The 23,114-nt window shown below is 41.6% G+C and overlaps 1 protein-coding gene across 1 annotated transcript in view; it reads left to right on the top strand.

The window, feature by feature from the left end:
• The window catches only part of vps13b (vacuolar protein sorting 13 homolog B), a 322,535-nt gene that overhangs the window by 252,983 nt on the left and 46,438 nt on the right, over window positions 1-23,114 (top strand). Inside the window, exons 39-45 of the mRNA XM_022753222.1 lie at window positions 3,717-3,919; window positions 5,344-5,560; window positions 7,474-7,658; window positions 15,385-15,581; window positions 17,292-17,473; window positions 18,071-18,291; window positions 18,411-18,542. Of these exons, the coding sequence (XP_022608943.1) occupies window positions 3,717-3,919; window positions 5,344-5,560; window positions 7,474-7,658; window positions 15,385-15,581; window positions 17,292-17,473; window positions 18,071-18,291; window positions 18,411-18,542 (1,337 nt within the window). The remainder of the gene's footprint in view (window positions 1-3,716; window positions 3,920-5,343; window positions 5,561-7,473; window positions 7,659-15,384; window positions 15,582-17,291; window positions 17,474-18,070; window positions 18,292-18,410; window positions 18,543-23,114) is intronic.

The raw sequence follows: 23,114 nt of genomic DNA, 5'->3' as shown, positions 1-23,114 counted from the left end.
CTCCATCATTCTCTTTTCTCCATTGTCTTGTCTTGTGGCTTTTTGTGCTTTTTATTCATAAAACACATAATTTGAAAAATACTCTGTTCTACCGTGAAAGTGTTGAAATGAAAAGCTCTTTTTATCATACATACTTTCATCGCTTTGGTTCACCACAGAATAAAACAAATAAGCTCTGAAAAGAGCCGAATTCTTGCTTCTACAAAGATCTTTTAAAATGGCCAAAATTGTTGGTACCCCTTAGAAGTGGTGATAAACAAGTTGATTGTAGTGATGTTTCAAGCAGACTTTTGTCTTTAATTGGTGTCACAGGTGTCTTCAGTCTTATAATCAGTCATTCAGCCTATTTAAATGGAGAAAAAGTACTTATTGTGTTGTTTGGTATCATTGCGTGCACCACACTGAACAGGGATAAGAGAGGAGAAAAGAAAAGGGTTGTCAGAGGAGGTAAGGAAGAAATGGTCAAGGTAAAGGCTATGACACAATCGCACACAATCGTCCTGTGACGACAGTTGTTAATTTTATTGAGAAGTTTAAGGTCCATGGGTCCAGTCCCTGGACATGGCTGCCAGAGGAAAATTGACCCCATATTGAACAGAAGGATAGTTTGAATAGTTGAACAAGAACCAAGGAAAACTTAAAAAGATATGCAGGTTTACCTCTAAGATCAAGGCACAACAGTGTCCACCAAATGTCACTTTCTGAATGAAAGTTCTGAGGAGGAACCGTCTTTTGAAAGTTTAAACTGGAGTTTTCGATAATGCATATGGACAAACCACAGTGCTTAGGGGAGACTGTCCGTTAGACAGATGAAACAAAATGAGAACTTTTTGATAAGTCGCATCAGCTGTATGTTCACAGAAGAAGAAATGGAGCTTTCAAAGAAAAGAACACCATTCTCGCTGTGAAACATGGAGGAGGCCCATTTGTCTTATGGGCTTGCTTTTGTAGCCTTGAATCTGCGCAGGAAAATGATGAAGGCATTCTGTAGAAACATACAGCCTGGTGTCAGAGAGCTCTGTCAGTCACAGGTCATCTCTCTCATATCACAGGAGAATGACCCAAAACTTACATCTAAAAGCACCAACTAGAAAACATTCTGATCCTATTAGTCTTAATCCAATGGAACATCTATGGAAAGAGCTGAAACTCACTGTTGGGAGAAGGCACTCATCAAGACTGAGAGAACTGGAAATAATATATAATGGAAATAATATGTTACATCGAAAATCAAAAGCAACTTGACTGTTCTATGAAATATGAAATAGAGAACAGTGGATGCCAGTTACTTGGTTTTTCTGTTAGTGGAAGGGTTCCAACACTTTTGGCAACGTCATGTTGAAAATAAAGGCACACAGGTACTGCCTGCCTCATGCTCCCGTACTTTCCCAGTTGGATTTTTTTTTTCCTTTACATTCCTTCCTCTCCTTCCTGCTAATAGTGGTTCTTCACAGCTGAGCAGTGTAATGTCTTTGGGCTGTCCATCTCTGGAGACAAACCTACATACCACTAACATGGTCATTCAGAGCAGAAGCAGGGATGGAGAGAGGATGGAGAAATGTTCCTGTGACTATTATTCAGCCTGGATGGAAGATTGGAGTTAGGGATCAAGAAAGAAAGGGATTCCCCCCTCGTTAAAACCACTCCCAATTAGGGTGATTTTTGCTGGCCGCTGTTGTTGGCTTTAACACCAGGCACTGCGGTCAACTGGGCTTTAAATGACGCGTGGTGAGACAGGAGAGAATGCTTTGATACCGATTGTGTGTGCGCAAATGTGTATGTGGGGTGTATCTGTTTGAGTCTGGTTGTGCGTCTGCATTTACATCTGTATGTATGCAGGAATTTGGATGTGCTTTTCTGTATGAACTTTTGTGTGTCTGCAACCTAAATGCGTCTCAATTTGTACATGCTTGAATGAAAGATTCCCCATTTAACAAGCCAGCTTGGGAGTTCCCCTGTGCTGACTAATAAGTCCTAGCCATGAAAATAAACCCGATGTCAGTAAGTTCAGGGAGTAATCTCTAGCAGCTCTTTCTGCGCTGCAGCACCAGAAAATATTAGTAGGTAAACTAGAGTTTTTGGGCTCTAATGTTAAAAAAGATGTTTCTTACTCAGTTTACCAGGCCTGAAAAAAGAAGCGAGTCCAATTGTCTGTCATATCTTCATCATATAGATCCCCGCTCTCTTCATATGTTTTTCCCCAGGTGAAACCCAGGCCCAGAGAAGTCTTTCCTCAAAGGACTGAGATATAAATAAGGACTTTTTTTTTTTTGTATATGTGACCATTTGCTTACCATTATCGCATAGTTTTTTTTTTTCAGTTTTACAAATAGTTACCCTTGTTGTTTTGAATGTGACAATCAAACATTCCAACTTTTACAATTTCTTTCTCTGTCTTTATTCTTTACTACTGTTAAGATTTTAAAAGTCAAACAATGAAATATTAGGAACTGTAATATATTTCTGGACTGAAACAGGTGTGCTGCTGCTTTCGTTTGCTTTCTCAGACTTGTAGCCAAGCAGACTGGTGTGAGAATTTTTAAAAAGGCATGTTTAAAGAGCCGTTTCTCAGGCCAGTATTAGTCATCCAGGGTTGAGGTTTCCAAATGGGCTGCTGCTGCTGTATCTTTAACTGACCAGATCAGCCCTCCCATGTCAGTGACTAGTAGAAGGGTTTTCAGCCCAATGATTTATGGGACCAAAAGGACAAGTTCAGGGCAACCTGTGATGATAGTGGCACATCTCTGATTTAATGGAAACGACAGAGAACGCTTAAACTTTCCTCATTAAATTGGGGGTTTTGCTACTTTTGGTTCTTTCAGGATGAGTGGGTGTTTGGCTCCACTGTCTGGATTCCATCAGGGTTTTCTCACTCTCATCATGTCTGCTAAACCTTTTCGTTTACCAAATCACAGAAACACTGACTCTGAACTTGAATCTATACAGATTCAGATTGGTGTAAGCATGACCCCAAAACACCTCTGTTCACAGAGACATGATCTTAATAACTCACGCTAGTTTTATGTTGTTAGCCTTAGACCCAAATATTGTTAAAGTGGAAAAATGGTGCTTTCTTCTTTCAGTGTTTACACTAATAATAACAGATGAGCATGATAGTTTTGAGGCCAGTGATGTGGAGTTTGCTGCTTTGACATCACACACTTAACCTCGAGTTTGTTAAACAGTTTTGTTAACAGTTAAAGTAAATATTACTTAAAAATGTTGATTTAGATTGCATTATTTAACCAATCTTACTATATTGTACTATAATTAAGGGAACACTAGTCTCTCTGATCTAGTCTTTGTAACTTAAAATGCTGAGTTGAATAGTTGGAAAAAGTTGCTTTTACTGCAGATTTTTAAGTACAAATAATTTTATTTTTTTTTGCCAGACTGGTGTAATTGAACTTTGTACAAAACAGAGACAGGCACTCATGCAACTGAATATTGAGGTTGAATTGTTTATGCATTTAAATTTCATCTGGCCTAGTTATAAATGTATCAGTTGACTGTGTAATTATAGGTAAAAATATCTTAGTATTAATTTTAGACATTTTTCCTGTCTATTTGATCCCTCTTCGTTCTTTTTTTCAACAAATGATTTTGTCAACAGGGTGTATCAATAACACTTTCTCTCATCATTTTCTTGACATATTATTTACCTTTTTACCCTGTGCCGTACATGCCATTCATTGCTACTTCTTCTGTCTTCCTAGATGCAGTTCAGGCTTCCTCCGTGCTACTGGAGCTGCAAGATGTGTTGGTGAGAACAGGGCTGAAGGACCGAAGCCATCTCCTGCTGGGGCCGTTCTCCTGCAGCACCTCCCTGGAGGCTCGGTGGTGTCGGCACAGCGGCAGCCCTGGACCTGAGCCCGGCCCCCCTAAACTGCTGCTGGACCTCAAGGGAGGCCTGCTACAGGTTTGCCCATGACATCATTTCAGCATCCTCAATCATATAATTTATCAGCCAACACAGCTCCGGTTTTTAGAGGTCAGGGTCACATCAGCACCTCTGCACCTGGTTGGGATTGAGTGTCTTGCTCAAGGACACTCACCCTGAGGGCTTGAGTAAGGCTCTTCCAGTAAAAAGAACAGCCTCTAATCACGAAGCAATGCTATTGGCCACTAAAATATCATCTCTGTTCGAGTGGTTTTGGTTTCCAAATTAATCCTTACAGTATTCATGAGCTGACACCCACAGACACAGCTCATCACACACTTAACACTCCTCTTAAATTTACTGTTCCTCTTCGGTTCTGCCATGGCTTCTGGCCTCTTTGCAGCTGAAGTGATGACAGTAGGAATTGCATGCTGTAATTCCACTGTAGATTTGAGTCATCTGCTGGTTAAGTGGTGGAATATTATAAGGCTATTTTCAGGGGTGGGGTGGGGGTTGTATCTTATGTGTGTCTTTTTTCCTGTGAGAAGTTACATAATGTCCACACTGAAAATGTGACTAACTGAACGCATTATTACCAATGTATTATTCCACATTACTTCTTCAGGGGTAACCCCCTCCCCTACTTTGGATGTTTCCCTTATTTCCCTTCATTTCGTGCCCATTAACAAAAACATCACTTGCAACTCAACACTTAATACGTAATCATACATTTCCCTTTGCAAATACTGGCGTTTGTGGCGTTTTAATCAAGTGCTGTACAAAACCACCAGAATTCCCTCCGATTCCTTCTTCTCATGCTTTCTTTCCAAAAACTTGAAAAAAAAAATCCCCAAATGTTCCTGTTTTTAGAGTTTAGTCATAACCCACCCTTGCAAGCTAGTGAGAAGCGGGCAAGCAGGCAGCTCCATGTGTGAAGAGTTTTTGACTCAGAGATTCCTGGTCCTTAGTCCAAACCCCAGACAGACCCGCTTTGATGGAGCACGGGAAGGGGAATGCCACGGGTAAGTAAAGAGGATGTAAGGTTATGTTAGGTAATGTTAGTAAGGATGTGAAGGGGGTGATGATGTGGACAACCCGGACTGCTTCTCTTCCTGTTTTGGAAAACAAAGTTGAATAATTGTTGACTCAGGTATTTATGCATCAGCTGTGGGTCTGTGCCACTGTCTAGCCTTTTTGTTTTCACTGTCTGTTTTTTACTTTAATTACTTCCCATATCTCTCTCTCTCTCTCTCTCTCTCTCTCTCTCCCTCTCTCTCTCTCTCTCTCCATCTCTCTCCATCTCTCTCTCTCTCTCTCTCTATCTCTCTCTCTCTCTCTCTTTCTCTCTCTCTCTGTCTGTCTTGACCTCCTTGTTTTCCTATGTCTCTGCTCATTCCCCCTAATGCACCCTTTCCCGCCGTTCCATACCATCCAGCTCACCCTCTCTTGTTCTGTCTCCACAGATCTTCTGGGGCCAAGAACATCTGAACTGCCTGAAGCTGGTGGAGGAGCACCTGCGATCGTACCTTTTCCTCCAGAAAGGGGATTCAGCTGATAGCAGTTCAAAGGGCAAACCCTGCCACACACAGCCACCTCCCTCCCCAGGCTCCCCCTCTCCCCGGACAGAGCACAGCTCAGATGACCTGCGCACAGGGCATTTTCACTACATCCAGGACTCAGGTGAATGTTTATACAGTGCATGCTGAGCTCATGCAGAGATGACATGCGGCTCACAATATATTTAGCTATACAACTATTTTTAAGTCTGGCATTGATAATTATACTATAAATAAATATATTGCTTAAAATACTCTAAATCCGCTTTTGAATTGACACATTGGTTGAACTGTTCATTTCACATAAGAGCTTCAGATGTTCAGCAGTAGAACAAACTCACGAAGACTGATTGCTCGTGGTGGTTTATCAGCTGGCATTTATGTCACTAATTGCAAACAGACAAAATTGCTTTTTAAAGAGATTTATCAAAGACTCAAAGTAAAATGATATTTCTTGGGCATCGATTTTCCTCCTTTCTTGACAAGGTTTTCAAAATGGATGGAACAGTGGTAAGCACTGCTCCCTGAATCCATAGGATGAACATCATTCATAAACCTTTGTGACAAAGTGAGATGTCACTTAAGATACACACAGGCTTAAATCAGAGTGAGATCAAAGCCCTCTGTGGAAAGAAGTTTCATCGGACATGTCTGCCTGGTTCCACTCTGAGTAACATGCTGTTTATTCCCCCTCTTTGTGCTTTGTGTGTGCTGTCCTCTACGTGCACACACACAGACACACACAGGAACATTATACACAGAGGATCAAACTTCTGCCTGGCTGTAGACCAGCCGTCCACTCTGTCAGCTGTGGTTGAGTCTTTGTTTGTTGCACCGTTCCACTGATCTTTGATGCATTTACTATGCTGACTGAAGCAGGAGAATGTACAGTAGTGAACTAGAACAGAGGGGGCAATCTGTCGGCAACATGTTGTCAACAGCCATGGAAGCGGGCCCCCGAATAGAGAGAGTAGCGAGTGGCCCCTCGGGGGCCTGACACAGGGATAGATGGTCAGGGGAGTAGATGAAAGATGGATAGAGACAAGGGTGGAAGGACTCTCTGTCTCTGTCTCTCACTTTCTCTAAGTTCAAGCAAACACAAATGAAAGCAAAACCTCATGAAAGTGTCTTTTTTCCTTCATAAGAACAATACACTGTCCACCTTCAAGTGGGCAGCTCACTGCTTCACAAAAAGGCTAAAATCAGCCACAGACAGACTTTGCTGCCCCTTGAAATGTGTTTTCTACAAAGAGAGTCTCAGTGTTTGTAGCCCCAGGGGCCAAACAAAGCAGAAGTTCTCTGCCTCACTGTTTTTTTCAAATAAACATTTTTCCAAAGGACTTGAATCACAAACAGCAGCCACGACTTAAGTCAAACACCACTCAGAAGTTTAGATCCAGTGTTATCCAGCTGTTGCAGGTGCAAGCCATGGTTCAATCAATGGATGTTTAGTCAATAGCAAAAATGTTTACTCAGCCACTTTGTTTATATACGGCTTCTTACGCATATAAACATTGTGAGCGTGGAAACATCCACAGTGCTCTTTTAGGAGATATTGTTTTGGGGGGTTCAGATTCCATAGTAGAAATAACCATAAAAAAATATCACTGCACCAAAGATCCATGCAAGTCAAATATAGTTATTCTGCCACAAAAGGTGAATTTCATAATGTGAAAAGAATGATTGCATCAGTGTTTTCATCAGATTTTTTTCCAACCTCTTTCTTCCACAAGCATCTGAAAATATTCCAGGAGGCCAGTGAAGCTTTTGAACAGGCTCTTTGTTATGGAATTTTGTGGCAATGGGTTTTATACTACTAGATGTAAGCAGCACAGTAAACTCATAATCTACTGTATCTTAATATAAAATCCAGCCAAATTCCAATCTTCTTTTATCTGTTCCCGTCCACTATCATATCCCTTCCTCCTCTCTTCCTTGTTTCAACTATTCTCCTCATCTTATTTTCTTATAGTCTTATCTCTCTTACCAAAAGCATTGCTCTGAAGTCATTCTGATATTATTGTTAATTCCTCGCAGCGTCCCAGAGATCGCCAGGACCCCATGAGGTGGTGTTCTACAGCGAGACGGAGGACAGCCCGGGGGTGATGCTGTGGAGATACCCTGAACCCCGTGTCCTAACCTTCGTCAGGATAACTCCTGTCCCATTCAACACCACAGAGGATCCTGAGATCAGCACAGCCGACCTGGGGGATGTCCTGCAGGTAGAAATGCACACGTACATGCATCTGTTGATTGGAAGATTTGTTAAAGTATTATATTCCCAACACATACCACAGCTAGTGGTAAAGCAAAGAGTGGTAATGTGTTAAACACCCATATGTTACAATTCATTGGATCATTTGCATCAGGATGTGTGGTCATCTACTACAAGCAAGAGGGTGAAAGAGGCGTAAAATGAGAGGAGAATCTCACTCACTGCTCCCTGCTTAACATCACCTGCAATGAAAAAGAAATAAACTGTCTTAGAGCTGGGCTATGTGCCATTTTGATTCCCATGACATGAGTCATGAGAACTCCCATACCATACATGTTATTGAATGACAGAGACCCCTGCTGTTCCTCCAAACATGTAATACACGATCAGACAGCTGTGGAAGTCATTTTGCATGCTCTGGTGTGAATAGCCAGGTGTCTCCAACCCCAGATGAGGTTATATTTTGGCAGGCTGTAGCAGCTACCGAGTCTTCAGGGCCTCACTGGGGGACAGGACATCCCACGTTTCCTCCTATCACTCATCCCCTGCCTTTCTTTCTCCCGCCTTTCTTTCCAGCTTATCATCCTCGAAGGCAAGCCGCGTCCCAAATCATGTTCTTTCTCATCCTCCACAATATTCTTACCTTTTTCCTGGAGCTAAAACCATTCATGTTCCTGAACAAATAAATTATACCTCTTCTTTTCCAGCTATGTTTAGTCAGAACTTATTTAAATTTCCATTGTTATTGTGGTTTTAAATTCAATTCCATGTATGAGAAGTGATGCTAGAGCAACTGATAACTTATCAGCTGCTGGATTAGTAAAATGTATTAAAAGAATTGGTCAAAAGTGTAATAAAATCAGCTGATATAATAAATTCATAATTATTGCTTACATCTTTACAATGACTGGTAAGCACGAGTGGTAAATAATTTAAAAGTAAAAATAAAATAGAATAAAGTAAAAATATTTACTATGACAAAGTAAATCCCAACAGACTTTAGTAAAACATGAGTCAATCTTAATGAGGAGTATTTATCACAAATTAAAGTTTTCATCCTGAAATTAATGGTAGTGGTAGGTTTTATTACATTCTCAGCCTGTTTGTAACGACTTTTTAATTGCATTTTTTGAGCCTTGGGGTTGGCTTCCCTTTCTTCCTTTTCCTTCTGCTTCTTTCCTCCATCTGCAGCAGAAGTTTCTCATCTTTCCATATCCTCCCTTTATCTCTCAGATTCTTTCCTGGACTCCCACAATCATTTCACCTACAGTACAGATGTTTTCTTCAGTCTGTTTATGTGTGCCGGCCCAGGAGAGGCAAGATATTGGAAGGTTCTGCAGATGTCTGACTTCCCAGCGAGGCCCCACAGCTGTAAAGTCTGTAATGAGCAAAACTCCAAAGCCTCTAGCTGATTGGCTGCATATTGAGTTACAGCGCAGAACAGATAGAGCTGATGTGTGCAGAGGAGGGAGGGCTAGAGGAAGAGTCAGTGATAGACAGAGCTGAGATAAGGAGAGGATGGTTAATTGGAGTAGATTGACAGGAAGGAAGAGAGAGAATTGAACAGAGGTGGAGTTAGAGGATGGTCATTATATATATATGTGTCTGTGTATATATATATATGTGTGTGTGTGTGCACCTAAGTGGGTGCCTGCAACTACAGACATATGCTTATCTGCATGAGTCTGTATTACGCAGCAGGAGATGTGGAACCAGTGGTTGATGAACATGTGGTTTCCACATCTTTCACTCCACTCCTCCTGTCATCTGGCATGATCCTGTCTCTTCTGATAAGTCTGTTAAAAGGAATCGGGTGATGAGACTTCTATGGGGGAAGTGGTGAAAAGAGGACAGCTAAGAAAATTGTCAAAACAGTTGTGCAACACTAGTTAGCATCTATTTCAAAGGGAAATGCAACTTCAACTCATAGAGACCACAGTACAGACCATATGTAGGTACATCAGGAGTGAGTTTCCTAATTCTGCTGCTTGTCTTTCTGTCCACATCCATGTAAACATTCAGGCCAGGCACTGCAGTAGACATGTCTGCAATGGGCATGTTTCACAAAGGTATTGTTGGTAACATTAATGGAAAACATCGCTCGCAAAGTGTACATGTTAAACTGGCTTAAATCCATTGTTGAAAGCTACTCTGATGCATTTTGTCAACACAGCTGAAAACAGTATCATGTGTCATGGACCTCTTGAAAGAAGTGATTGTAAAGTAATTATAAGACATTGGATCCATTAACTGATATGTTACACTGTCCTACTTACCTCATATTTTTGTCCAAACACTCACATAGCATTAAGCCACTTATGTGTGAGGTTAGAGGTTGGATTTGTGGGGGTTATTTCAACTGGACCTCTTAGTCATCAGCCAAAGTCATTGTGATCCCAGATTTAATTTGATTTCCGCATCTGTGAGACAATGACAATGATTATGCTTTCCTTTCTACAAAACCTCAGAAGTCTCAGTTATTTCATTTTTTATTTCTCCCAAGACCAGAAAGTCAGCCCAGCTACAGAGAACGGAAATGCAGCCATAAAAATCCAAAAACGACTAATGGTTCAGTTTCCATTCCAAAGGAATTTCATTTACTTTACATCAAGAGTGTGCAGAGAGAGAGAGAGAGCGGGAAACAGAAAGAGGGCAGTCATAATTTCTCAGGCCTCTAAAATTACCATGTGGCCACGCAGAGATGGAGGCTGATAGATTTTGAGAAATGGAAAGTGAGAGGCATAGGGAAAGAAAAAGAAATAAGGAGAAAAGAGAGAGCGATATTTAGTATTGAGCTGTCTTGTCATTTGTCACTATCATTTAGCCGGTAATGTTTTTCCAATTTGGGGCTGTTTACCAGCAGGTGGAGGGTGAAAAAAATTGCAGATGAACAAAGTAAAAGTGGCTCTACTCCATATTTTCTCCTTTCCCTCTCTCCGTTCCTCCTCCTTTCCTCTCTCTTCTCTCTCCTTTTCTCCTTTTGTTGCACTCCCCCCTCCTCCTTTCCTTTGCTCCCTCTCTTCAGCGGAGTGCGCTGACTAGATGAAGGGGGGTTTTGCTCGTCCCCAGAGCATATCATATTAACATTTTATAAAATCAAGATTTCCTGCATTTAAATAGTTGTGGTTTCCCAACTGGTTCCAGTATCTCACAGGGGGAATTCAAACTTCCTTCCATTACTCTAAGTCAAATTGCTGCCTGCACTGTTTTTACATACAGTAGAATGGGAGCGTCAGAGTGATGGGAGGGCAGCTGAAAAGTGACAGATTCCTGGTGAGGCATCCACAGGTTCCCACCTGTAGAGGGCTCAAGTGATGAAGGGATAGAGGGAGAGAGGAAGGTGACTCATTCTCACCTTCTTACTGCCATGAGGTCCAGTTCTCTGAATCATAAGCAGGTGTCCTTACTGCTCTTTTTCCATCCCTCTCGTTCGTCTTCCCCTCCTTCTGCCTCTCTGTGGGGTTCTCAAGTCTGAGAAACAGGGAGTAAACACAGGAGCTATGATTCAGCCTGACCCCCGCTCAGGGGGGAGCAGCAGCAGGAGGAGGAGATACAGTATGTTAAAGTAGAGAACAACAGCTTGAGTTCAGCCTCAGCATACAGTAAAGAAAGTCTAACACAGTCTGTTCTTACGCATATTCACATTTGCTTTTTACTCACGCTAGTTTTTTTCAATATACAAATGTTTAAATTTGATCATCCACTTGCTTTTTGAAGCAGTTGCCCAAATTGCACTGGCTTTTTCAGACAAACATCACACCATCTGTTCCCCTGCTGTTGCTTTCGTGCATGGCACTGTGGGATAGCCTTTCATGTCCCAGCAGGGCTCTGTACTGCCACCAGACTGACTGCTGCCCTGCTGGACTGCAACCGATATCATAAAAGCTCTGTGGCCTGAGATGAACCGGCAACCTTCAGCCATAACCACTACTACAGCTGTCTCTGTCATTGTTATTATTATGAGAAACACAGGTCCGCCATCAGCTTCACATCCACAGCGTGCCACTTTTTTATTGATGCACACTTTTTCTCCAATTAGAAGAAATATGCAACCTTTTGTTGGGAGTTAGAATCAGTGGGGAGTCAGTGGGGTATTTCACTTCAGAGCGACACACTGAACCAGAAAGAGTGAGAGTCTATTTTAGCCAAGATAACTATTATTTTAGTGGGACTGCGCTCAAGCAGACCTGCATTAGTCACAGCTAATGCACTATAAAAATAAAAGACTGTCCATGTGGTTAATTTGATCTGGAGTTCTTACACCTCATCCACCAAAACTCCAGTCCCTCTTTAAAAGTTTGGCATTAGAGAGGAAACAAAAAAAAAAAAGCTGAGCACAAAGACCTCAGCATGGGCTTATTCTTGATTTTCCACACTGATTAATGTTAACGTATATTAGCCCACCTGAGACAGCATAGCAGGAGTCATTTTCAGAACAATTTTCATTACATCTCCTGAGTAAACATTTGCTCAAGCTGATGTCAATTCAATTTGTCTGCTGGCTGATAAGAAGTAGCTAGCAGTGGAATTTTTAGACATATAGGCATCAGTGAAATAACAGAAAACCTAATGGCAGTGTTGATATTGTTAATAAAAGTAATGGCAGACAAGGCTGTGGATGTCAACAGCCGCAGCCTCAGAAGGAGCTCAGGGAGTCTTCAGTTGCAGAGACATATTTGAACTTTAGCAGTGATCACACCTGGGTTGATCATGGAAATTGAAATCCGTTCTGTATGTTGTGTATTTGCTTTAATTTTCCTGCCTTTACTTAAGGTTTTTTATAGACTGCTTGTTTAATTAGTCCCAGAAAAGTAAATCCATGAAGTCGTAGCTCAGCAGAAAGAGGTGGGTGACAAGGACGGAAATCAGATCTGTATATACACGATGCTTTTAACACGCCTGAATGTAAATATATTTGTAAACAGTTCTGAATATTTAAACTACTTGAAAAGTCTTCAACTTAGTTTTCCAGCCAATTTGAACCCCCTCCAAAATGAAACCTTGACTCAAAAATTAAGATAACATCTAAGATAATCCTTCGTCTGATACTTTCGAGCTGCCAGGCCGACTTTGTGGAGTGCTTCAGGAAAACACAGATTGGGCCCATCCAGCCAAGGGAATGTCAGCTATTTAGGGTTAAATGTTGTTTATCAGATAAGGTACACACACACAATCAAGCAGCGGAAACTGACACTGCCCAGACTGTATCATGCACTCACATACATACGCACACCTGTGTATACACATATGTATACACGAATATTGTCTTTCATACATGCAATTATACATAGTCGTCCTCCTGAACACATATATACAATTCATCTGACATATACACAGGTCCCTTCTCCTTCCAGAAGCCAGTGCCAGACGTCCAACTCAACATAGCTAAAACATTTATTTCATTCTTTTTTCTTTTTCCACCTTCCCTACAACATTCGTTGAATTGGTAATTGATTTCATCTCTACTCTCTTCCAAGGCCAGGACTGCAAGTCAAAGGGAACATGACGCAAATTCAACCGTGCAAATGTATTCCACTGTACCATATATGTACCTCACGTATTCATTTCTGTATGCTGTCATGTGTATAGAATATCACAGGTGAAAAAAAACATGGCTTGTGTTTTAGCAGCGCAGTTCTGGGAACTCTCTGTGGAGATTCAGTGAGTTTCCTCTTCAGTGGCTCAGTGTTGGGGTTGCGGGTGCACAACTCTGTCAGGTACAATTATGAGAACTTGATTCCAGGAAACCTGTGTGGCATTAAATACATGATGTAAGCTATGGTTACTTCATCCATCAGCCACACACATATGAGTGAACAGACACATACTCACACTCTTTGTGCACAATCCTCCCCTCATGGATGCGTACACACCAACTTGTTGACAGTTGTGTGAGTTTGGTAATTGTCCAGGGAGTGCCATACCTCTGGTTAACTATTAGATGTTCACATACACATGTACACAGACAAATGCACTCGCTCCTTACACACACACATACACACACATAAGTCTTACTGCCTGGCATCCTTCAGGTGTGCTCCTGAGAGCGCCCTGCCACTACTGATCCATCAGTAGCTGAGTTCTGCAGGTGGTCGAAGTAACCCGAGCACCTGGTTTAGTTCACACAGGAGCACCAGACACATTTATGCTAATTTTGGTTCAATCTGAGAGGAACGAATGGAGCCCTTACCGTCATCACATAATGTGAGAACACTCACATAAGCTGATTGTTATTCAGTGTGAGAAACAGCTCCAGGACTTCAATGTTAATGGCTGACTTGTAGCATACAGTTGCCGGGTGTTTAGTTATGCTGTGGTCATGCAGTGTTGTTATGGAGAGTTGTCGCCTTACTGCCTTGGTGGTCTGCGGTCAAAGTGTTGTCATTTTTTCCGACTAGACGAGAAATTAAAGTTTGGTTTGGTTTGGTCTGAAGTGTGTAAAATTCAAAATTGTAAAACAGACACCATGAAAAATCACTCGCTCATTCTTTCTCCAAGGCAGGGATTCCCTGTGTCAGTAAAAGATCAATGCTTGATGATCAGCAGACCACTGCAGTTGCTTAATACTTTATGCGTAACTAGGGGATCCAGAGGACTCAAGTATACCTGTTGTGCAACAACAAAACTTTACAGGAATCCTACAGCAGATGAGTAATCAGGGTTACACTGGGGGTGTTACAATAGTTTGTTTGGACTGCAGCCTTAAGTTTAAGTAATGAAAAACCGAGGGAAACAAAAGTAAGATATCCACTAGTGTCCATCTGAAGAGGAGACTAAGTTGCGAATACAAAACAGTCAGTAAAATACTGTCATCCGCTAGAGCAAAGCCAACAGCTACAGAAAGTGATCCAGTGATAGAGACGGTATCATTTCTACAACAAAGCCGTACATACAGGTCCTCTGGCATGTTACTGATGAGTATTCAAATATATTCAACAGCAACAGTAACGGTTTGAGAAAGTGTTTCAGTAGAAAATTTGTTTCAGTAGTTGCAGAGCTCGCTGTAACCGTATAAGGCAACACAGAGGGATGTAACCAGGCACATTCGTTATGCTGTGACTTTGGGTCCTCATGAAGTCATCATGAAAGACATTTCCTCACATTCCCTCCAAGCTCCCAACTATCTGTGATTATTATAATCTGTGTTCAGGGGTTGTCAGCAGATATTAGCTGTACTTGTACGTAGCTGGATTTTAGTAATTATTGACCAGTGTGAAGAGCTGTGCACTTTCTTCACTGCGACTCTAGATGAGAGAGGAGAGAGTTTGTGCTTCTGGGATTTTCTGTCTCTCCTAATGCCGCCTGTACAAGAATGAAGCTACCACAACTGTTTAACACTTGATGAATTTGTTTGTCTAGATGCTTTAGCTGCTATGTAGTTCTCAACATTTATTAAGGACTTGACATTTTTTCAAAAGTATTTCTGAGAGCCCAAGGAATCGTTTATCATTTTGTCTTTAGAGCATCATAAAGTATTTTTGTTTTTGTTATTTTTATTTATGTTGAGCTCCAAGGAAGGCAGCCACAGAGAATTAGTCTCTTTCTCAAGGACACTACAACAGGGCAGTCGCTTGTCATTAAGGGAACTTGAACTTGAGTTAAAGGACACTAATTACTAATTATGTGGTGCTGCTCCACTTAAGAGGAATCAAGAGCATGTATAAAAATAAATAAATAAAATACAGTATTTGGAGGTTGCATATTTAAGATTTTTGCTGTGACTTTCCTTCCAGGTACCATGCAGCCTTGAATACTGGGATGAGCTCCAGCAGGCCTTTGTTCCATACCGGGAGTTCAGCCTGTCAGAGAGCAGTGCCTGCCAGCTGCAGCTTCCCAGCCTCAGCCTCACCGACCAGCAGAAGGAGCTGGTGGCTTCAGATCTGTGGAGGATTGTGCTCAACAACAACGGAGAGGGAGGAGATGAGCAGAGGTGACAGAAAATTCTACATTTTATCTTGTTCTCTTTCTTTGTGCTTGTAGGTATCTGTGCATGTTTTGTGCGTGTCTGTACACCCAACTCGTGTATCAGAGAGCATGTATGCCTACACACAGATATGTGTTTGGATCTACAGTACATATGCCGTCCAGTGTGAGGGAAAGCAGAGAGAGAGAGTGCACCCAGGCCGCTGAGCACAAAGAGCTAGTAATGTGTCCCTCGCCCCACATCTGGTGTGCAGGAGCAGGGAGCGGGCTTGGAAGGCGTTCAGATTGGCCTAATGAGATTTCCCAGCACACCAAGTGCCTGTCAGGGCCCATCCGGATTCCTTCCTGCTTACCTTGAGTGTATCTAATCGAGGGGAAGCTCACGGGAAGCAAGAGGAGTAAAGCCCCCTTTGGGTTGGCCAGGCCAGGCCAGGCCAGGCCTGGGTTGGGCTGGGTTGAATTGGGATGGGATGGGATGGGTTGGACTGGGCCAGCCAAGCAGTGTAATAGCTCAGAGAGCATGCCTTTACTCCCTTTTTCTCGCTACCACTGCTTTCTCTCTTCATGTCTCTCATGTCTCACCCGGCATTCTGTTACATCTTCTGTGCTTCACCCATTTTTCTTTTCTCTCTGTCTTTTTCTCATTCTTTCCTCATCTTAATCTACTCCCCTCCTTTTTACTTCCTCTTGGGATTTAGGAAACTTTTAGTGGAAGAGAATTGCCAAGCCCACATTCTGTGTTGCTTAGACAGCTCCAGAGGAGCAGAAAGGGAAGAATAAGAAAACATGTAAGAGAAGAAACAGAGAAAAAACTCTGCAGAACCAGATACAGTGTAAAGCAAAATATACATCTGTGCTTCATTACAATCATACTCCAAACACTACATTTCCTTTATGTTTAAATTATTTGTCTTTTTTGATCAAAATTGATTCCCCTTTCCTTAGTCACTCGTTTCATCTGCCTTACTTTAGTTTCCACCAGAAAAATAACTTGGCTGCCCTGCCAACTGGAAGTAATGAAAATTGTCAACATATGATGCTTATCTTTTTAAGGAGCACTCTGCTGCACCAGCATTTTTCAGGTCTTGAGCGTTTCCTGCTGGAGTTTTTATAGTGGATCATGGTAGCAGCAAATTACAGAGCAAATGGTCATTCACTTCAATTACCTTCCATTCAACATCATCAACCATGACATGCAATTAATGGCTATGGAGAGATTCTCCTGGAAACTGTGACAGTAATAATGCACCTAACCTCACAGGCTCGGACAGCGAAGAGGCCCCCTCCACATCGTTGTCTCTTTTCATTTCTTTTTTTCTGAATAATTGTAGCGTTTGTCTAACTGCAGATTTTTGACAAGGATGTCACAGAGTTTGTAACTCGCTGGGCAAGAGACAAAAGCATTCAGCTACTAATAAGAATCAGACTATTCTAATTAGTCAGTTGAATTTTTGTGGCCATTATTCCACAGCTGTGCTATGGTTTTGATGTTACAAAACAACGTTTGATAAAATCAATAACCAAAAACTGTCAAATGGTGAATCACAGTCCTATATTACTAATTTTTCTGCATTATTATTTCCATATGAAATAATATTGTGCCTTCCGATTATGTTTTCTCTTCATTCCTTTGCACTTTTTGTGTTATTTCACTTTCAGAAATATCTCTTCTGTAAATATTATCAGCTGTCTTGATGTATGTGCTCTTCCCCTTCAGTTTGGATAGTGAGTGTGGGTCCCAGGTACCCTGCGATCAGCTGGTATCTCCAATGGCATTGGCAGCCTGCACCCGTGTGGACTCGTGCTTTGCACCCTGGTTTGTCTCTTCCCTGGGCATGTCCCTACAACTGGCACAGCTGGAAGTTCACCTCTGCCACCACCTAGAACAGCTGGGTACAGGTAGGATATGGAATACACAGTCACAAAGTCTCCTCTCTGAGTTTGAATAGTATTAGGTTTATTAAGAAGAACTGTAACAGCACTATTAGAGAAAGTCACTTCAACTCTTAAATTTCAGAGCAAATGCTCATTCCCATCAATTACCTTATATTCAACAACATAATAGCAATTAATTGTGGTTCACCTGGAAACTGTGATGATAATTGTCTACCTTCTAAAGGTCATTGATAATAATCTATAATAGCTTGTAATAGTCTTCTATTTGATGATTGTGTAACTGCTCAAAACGCACTTTATCTCACTGGCATTTATTTGTCTGATCTCTTCTGTAAAACCCACGGCTATGCTCATGTGCCTGAGGTTTTTTTAATTCATGTATTTTATATTTGTTCTTTCTCCTGTAAAGCTGTTTGGATTCACTGTGTTGTGTTTAGAGTATTATGTTAATGAAGTTGGCTTGAGCTTACTTACACTCACTGCCCCAAATATCAATTATTCATTTTTATTTTGCAATAATTAAGAGTCTGTTATCAGTCATGTTATGTTTATATGTAACAGCCTGTCTGTAAGTAAAAATAATACATGTCATTCTTCTAGTTCCATCGCGACAACTTCGTCCCTTCCTGCCAGACAGGAAGTTACCTCAGGAACAGGAGTTCATGGTGATTGGTGCTCGGGAGCCAAGGGTATTCTTGCGCCAGTGGAGTAATGGACCACGTCACTGTCAGGAGTTCAGCTTTTCCACCCAGCTGGGCTGCAAGCTGCTGGAATACCGAAACGTAACACACCTCCAGCTTCTCCAGCCTTGTACACTACAGGTAGAGCTCAGCTGTTTGTTTTGGTTTTATGTCTGTCCAGATATTTTGATGTATAAAGCATTGATCAGGGAATGTGGGTAAAAATGTTAATTTAGACTGTGATTTCCTGTGTGTTTCAGGGCCAGGCTGCAGCCACTTGCTGCCCCCAGAACACCACATTGGATGTGAATGTGTTTGTGGACCCGGTCTTCCTCAACATCAGCCAGTATGCCATCCACACTGTGGACACTGCCGTGCACAGCTGGCAACAGGTGACAGAAAGTTCAATCTATTGAGACTGCCACACACTTTCTATTGAACCATACTTCAAAGAATACAGTAAAATATAAGGTCCATGAACTGATGTGCAAAAAACAAGCTAATGATCAAATATTCATGTTGCTTTCAGAGCTTGGGAATAATGTAGCATGTTAGAGGTCCTGTAGGCTGAATATGTCATTAAATTAACTTAACTTAAGCAAAATAGTGGATTTCCTACATGAAATGTACAGAGGCAACATCCAGGCAACTTTTCACTGCAACAAAAGGAAACACATTTCAAGTAATCAGTGATATGGTCACTTAAGTTGCAAAGTATTGGAGGATGACTTGTTCACTTGTACGTTTAAACAGTGGGATGCGATCAGACACGTAAGGGAACATGGGGTTTGCGCTGTTGTTTGAACGATGTTTGATATTTGGAGGCAGGGGCTAGTAAAACTGTAGAGGAAATCCTTTGAAATGTATGTACATTTAGAGAATATGCTGAAAGACGGCCCTTTGTCCCAGATGGAGTATCAGCTAAACAAACTCACAACAAAGTGGATTTTATGAGAACAGTTTTGGTTGTATGCCAGTGGTAATGCAGGATGGAACTGCCTCTCAGTTAGCTGTAAACTCTGACTAAGAGGATACAGTGTATCTGTTCTTGGGCGTCTATGGTCCTCGTCATCTCTCAGTTCTCAGCTCTCAGCACAGCCTCTGGTAGCCAGGATATTTGTGTGTGAAGTGATGCCCATAAAAACACGGTAAAACTTGAGTGGTTACACCTGCCAAGATTTCATCTGGCCCCTGTCCTCCACCCACTTGTCTACTGCACACGCACACAAATTCATACACACACACACACACACAAACACTGGCCTCTCTGGCTTTGCATGCCCTATCATGGCTCTGCTCAGCTGTGGCTGTGCTGACTCATATATTGGCCTCTTGAGACGTGAGGTACTCTCATGGTTTTACATGCATGCAGAGTCTCACTGCCAGGTGAGAGAAAAATAATAGCTTATGATTTTGTAGAAACAGCTGTGGTCTTTTACCTGTGAAAAATAAAGCTGTATAGAAAATCTACTATAAAATAATAGCTCTGGCTCACAGATTAATACCTTTGTTTTCACTCAATGGCATCACTGACTCATCAAAAGCTCTAAACCAACCGTATTGGTTGATGGGTCATATTTGACCCTTAGCTTCATCATTGCATCATTTAACACAAGCTAGTGAAAGTTCCCTATTTCTACTGGTTAATTTAGCCATAAATAAGATTTTAGTGCGTCTGTGGTGTTGTAATGAAAGGTCATATTGCAGCTTTACTCAAGTGTTTTGGATATGTTATGCACACCAGGTATGCCTGGTGGGCTTTACCCAACATGCCAAGTGTGATTAGTGAGGTTATTCATTGCTTGTATGCTCTTAGCCAAGGCTTTCCTGATACTGATTGGATTATATGTTTGGCTTTTTCAATGCCATCTTTGCCCAGTGTCTTGAGACCCAAAATAGAGGCATATGATGCACACACAGAATACCATTCTTCACTCATACACTACACAGTCACCTCTAAAACAGGCATGCTCACACTCGAACACAAACCCAGATTGGTGGATTTACATGCTCACTGGTATGGGATTGATTCATGGAATGATTAAGCCTGCTGTATTTTCTTGATTGGTCTAAACAGCAGCAGCCTTGTAACTTGTTCAGAACCTTTTATCTACCTCCAGCCGTCACCACTTTGCTGAACACAAGGGAAAAACACACCATAATTATAAGGCAAATGTGCTGCATGTGGATATGGTAGTTCTGGAAGAAGGGGTAGAGAGAGGTCAAGTACAAAAGGCTGATTCTTTAGGAAATGCTCTGCTTAAATATTTGGTCCATTTCACAGGAAGTTGTGAACATTTCAATCATGGAATATTGTTTCCCTTTTTGGTGTTTCACTGAAACACAATCTTGTATGTGGTGAACCTTGTATGGGTTCGATTAAGAACAAGCTGTCTGGTGGTGTAGTGCACTACAGGGATATTTGTGAAGGCCGGCACCATTAGGCTGAAATATATCTTTGATCTGATGGAAGCTTACATTCCAGACACACACATCGTCCACACAGAGAAAAACTTGATCCTAATTGAAAATGTAATCAGAAATGTTAACAGGCTCTATCCTTCTGCAACAGAAGGATGTATCCTAACATGTGTAATTGTTCCAGTGATTTTCATGTTTCCTGGTGTCATGGCTGGCAGGCAGGCCTGTTATGATGTGGCCTGCAGGGTGAGCATTGAACTGTGGAGAAGAATCCTCAACTACCACACAATTGAAACCTCACAACCCAGGCATGGTCACACTAGACCACCACAACCAGAGCAGTTGGAGCACTTTCAGATGAAAAAGCAATAAATAGAAATTAAAGACACTTCTTAGTGTATGGTTGTAATTTACACTTATATAGCCATAATCTGTTATAAAACACAGTTGCAGTCATGGTAACACGGACTGGTCTTGTGTCCATGATAACTTCACCATGACCTTTCTGGCAGCCTAATGGATTCTTATTAATAATTATTAGTTAATTAATGTATATTCCATCTATTACAATACTCAGCATGCCACCAGTGCAGTAGTGTAAGACTAGGGTCAAATTAATCTTTAGTTATGCCCAAGAAGACTAAGCTAAAACTACTATATTGCACATTTTATAGATGGTTTCTTGGTTTTGAAGATGGAGGGAAAATGAATATAGAACAGCATTTTTATTTTATTTTTTGTCTTTTGCTTCCTCCTCTCCTTTTTGCACTCAATAGCCCCATATGTCCCCAACCTCAGCCCCCCACCACTTTAACCTCAGGCCCCATGCCTCCATTTTCATACACAGTCCCCAGCCCCACTTTCGATCTTTGCCCCCCCCCCACTCCCCCACCAAGCTTCTAACCCCAGGGAAGTGGCTTTGGTGGAAAGCCACACAAAAGCCCAGTAGTATTTACACATTCTGCTTTCTCACAGAGCGTTCACAGGCTGTTACATGTGCAGTTGAGACAACAGAAATTTTCCTCATGTTATTTTTTTTCCCTTTTCTTCCCATGTTTAAATGATTCTCTGCTTCCCTTTGTAACTGGAAATAAAGTGACAGAGAGATCATGTTCCTGGTTGTAACAGATGTGTTAGCAGGGGTTATCTGTGGAGGAATATATAGCTGATTTTAGATCTGATTAGTATTTCATTGTGTCCCTTTTACAGGTTTCACTATCGCCTCCATGGTGTTTTGTTTCATGTGTATTTCTCTTGAGTGGGTGTCGTTATTTACAATCTGTTTTCCAGACATTTTACTATACCTTGTCATGTATATGTGCGCCATTCTGCCATGCAGATCTGGGCAAGACTCCTGTGAAAACTAAAGCAAAAGTATCTGGATGGATTAGGGAAATGGACGCTTTGATTCCTAGTAGGACTGCGTCTAACGATGAAGCTGTCATCTTCTGCTCTTTAACAAGGAAGACATGTTGACTTTTAAATATCTTTGTCTTAATATTTGTCCATTTAAACTCCCAGTATAGACAGGGAGTGATCATGATTACTGCTGGAAGCTTTTCTGATGTGTGTATCATGTTGCCTCATGAATCAGAGCAGAAAGACGATACCATCAAAGAGAGGGCTTAGCAATGGCATCTTAAGATGGCAGCAGGAAGTTTGTAAATCGCAGTGTTGGATTCAGAAGGGAGCAAAGATAGTGTTCCACTATAAAACTGGAAATGGATTTCAACCCACTGTCGCAGCTGTCCCATCTATATTTTGCTCTCTACCTCTCTCTCTCACACACATCTATCATCAAGTGTTCTTTTAATGGTGTAAACTATCCCATCCGTTTTCAATAGCATCAACAACCCCAGGACCCTGAACGTGCTTGGCAGTCAAACACTGAGCTTTTACTGCCAGCCTCTTTTAACCATCAACCATCAACCATCAACCGCCCTGCCATTTAAAAGTATACAGCAAGCTGGGGTCCCTCTTTGTTGGGATAGTTGAGTAGTTATTGAGAAGCTGTCTCAACCTCAGTCATGTGTGTCAAGAGTCAGGGAGGGGTGTGCAGGAGAGATCCCATCAGGACCCGAGAGCCTTTGGAAAGAGCTCAAGTAAAACTTAAACATACACTTGCACCCACACACTCTCTGTCCAACTCACATAAAAACTCACACAAAATGTTCTGTTTTGAAATTATGTATTTGAATTCTTTCATGCAGGAGACTTGACACACACCCTCTCCCTGTTAAACCAGTGTTTTCAATAGTAGGCCAGTGAGCTCTTCTCTCTTGCATGCAAGGTGACGTGTGAGTGGACAGCATCCGTGTACAGCTCGCATGACTTGAGTTTCTGTGAGGCTGTCTCACTGACCTATTGCTGTAGGCGGGCCAGACTCAACCATATTGTTTTCTCCTAACAAGCCACAATATATTGATGACTCTTACTAACAGCAATGCACTCTTAGTGTTTCAAGCATTGAGAAAATTATGGGAAAAAATATGCACACACAGAGCCTCTATTTGAAATAGGCTGAAATCTGTGAGCCTGTTTAT

This window comes from Seriola dumerili, unplaced genomic scaffold, assembly GCF_002260705.1.
Source record: "Seriola dumerili isolate Sdu_G_001 unplaced genomic scaffold, Sdu_1.0 BDQW01000191.1, whole genome shotgun sequence".
Lineage (NCBI taxonomy): Eukaryota > Metazoa > Chordata > Actinopteri > Carangiformes > Carangidae > Seriola > Seriola dumerili.
Note: the sequence above shows the minus strand (reverse complement) of the source record. Positions and strands in the feature narration are given on the sequence as shown.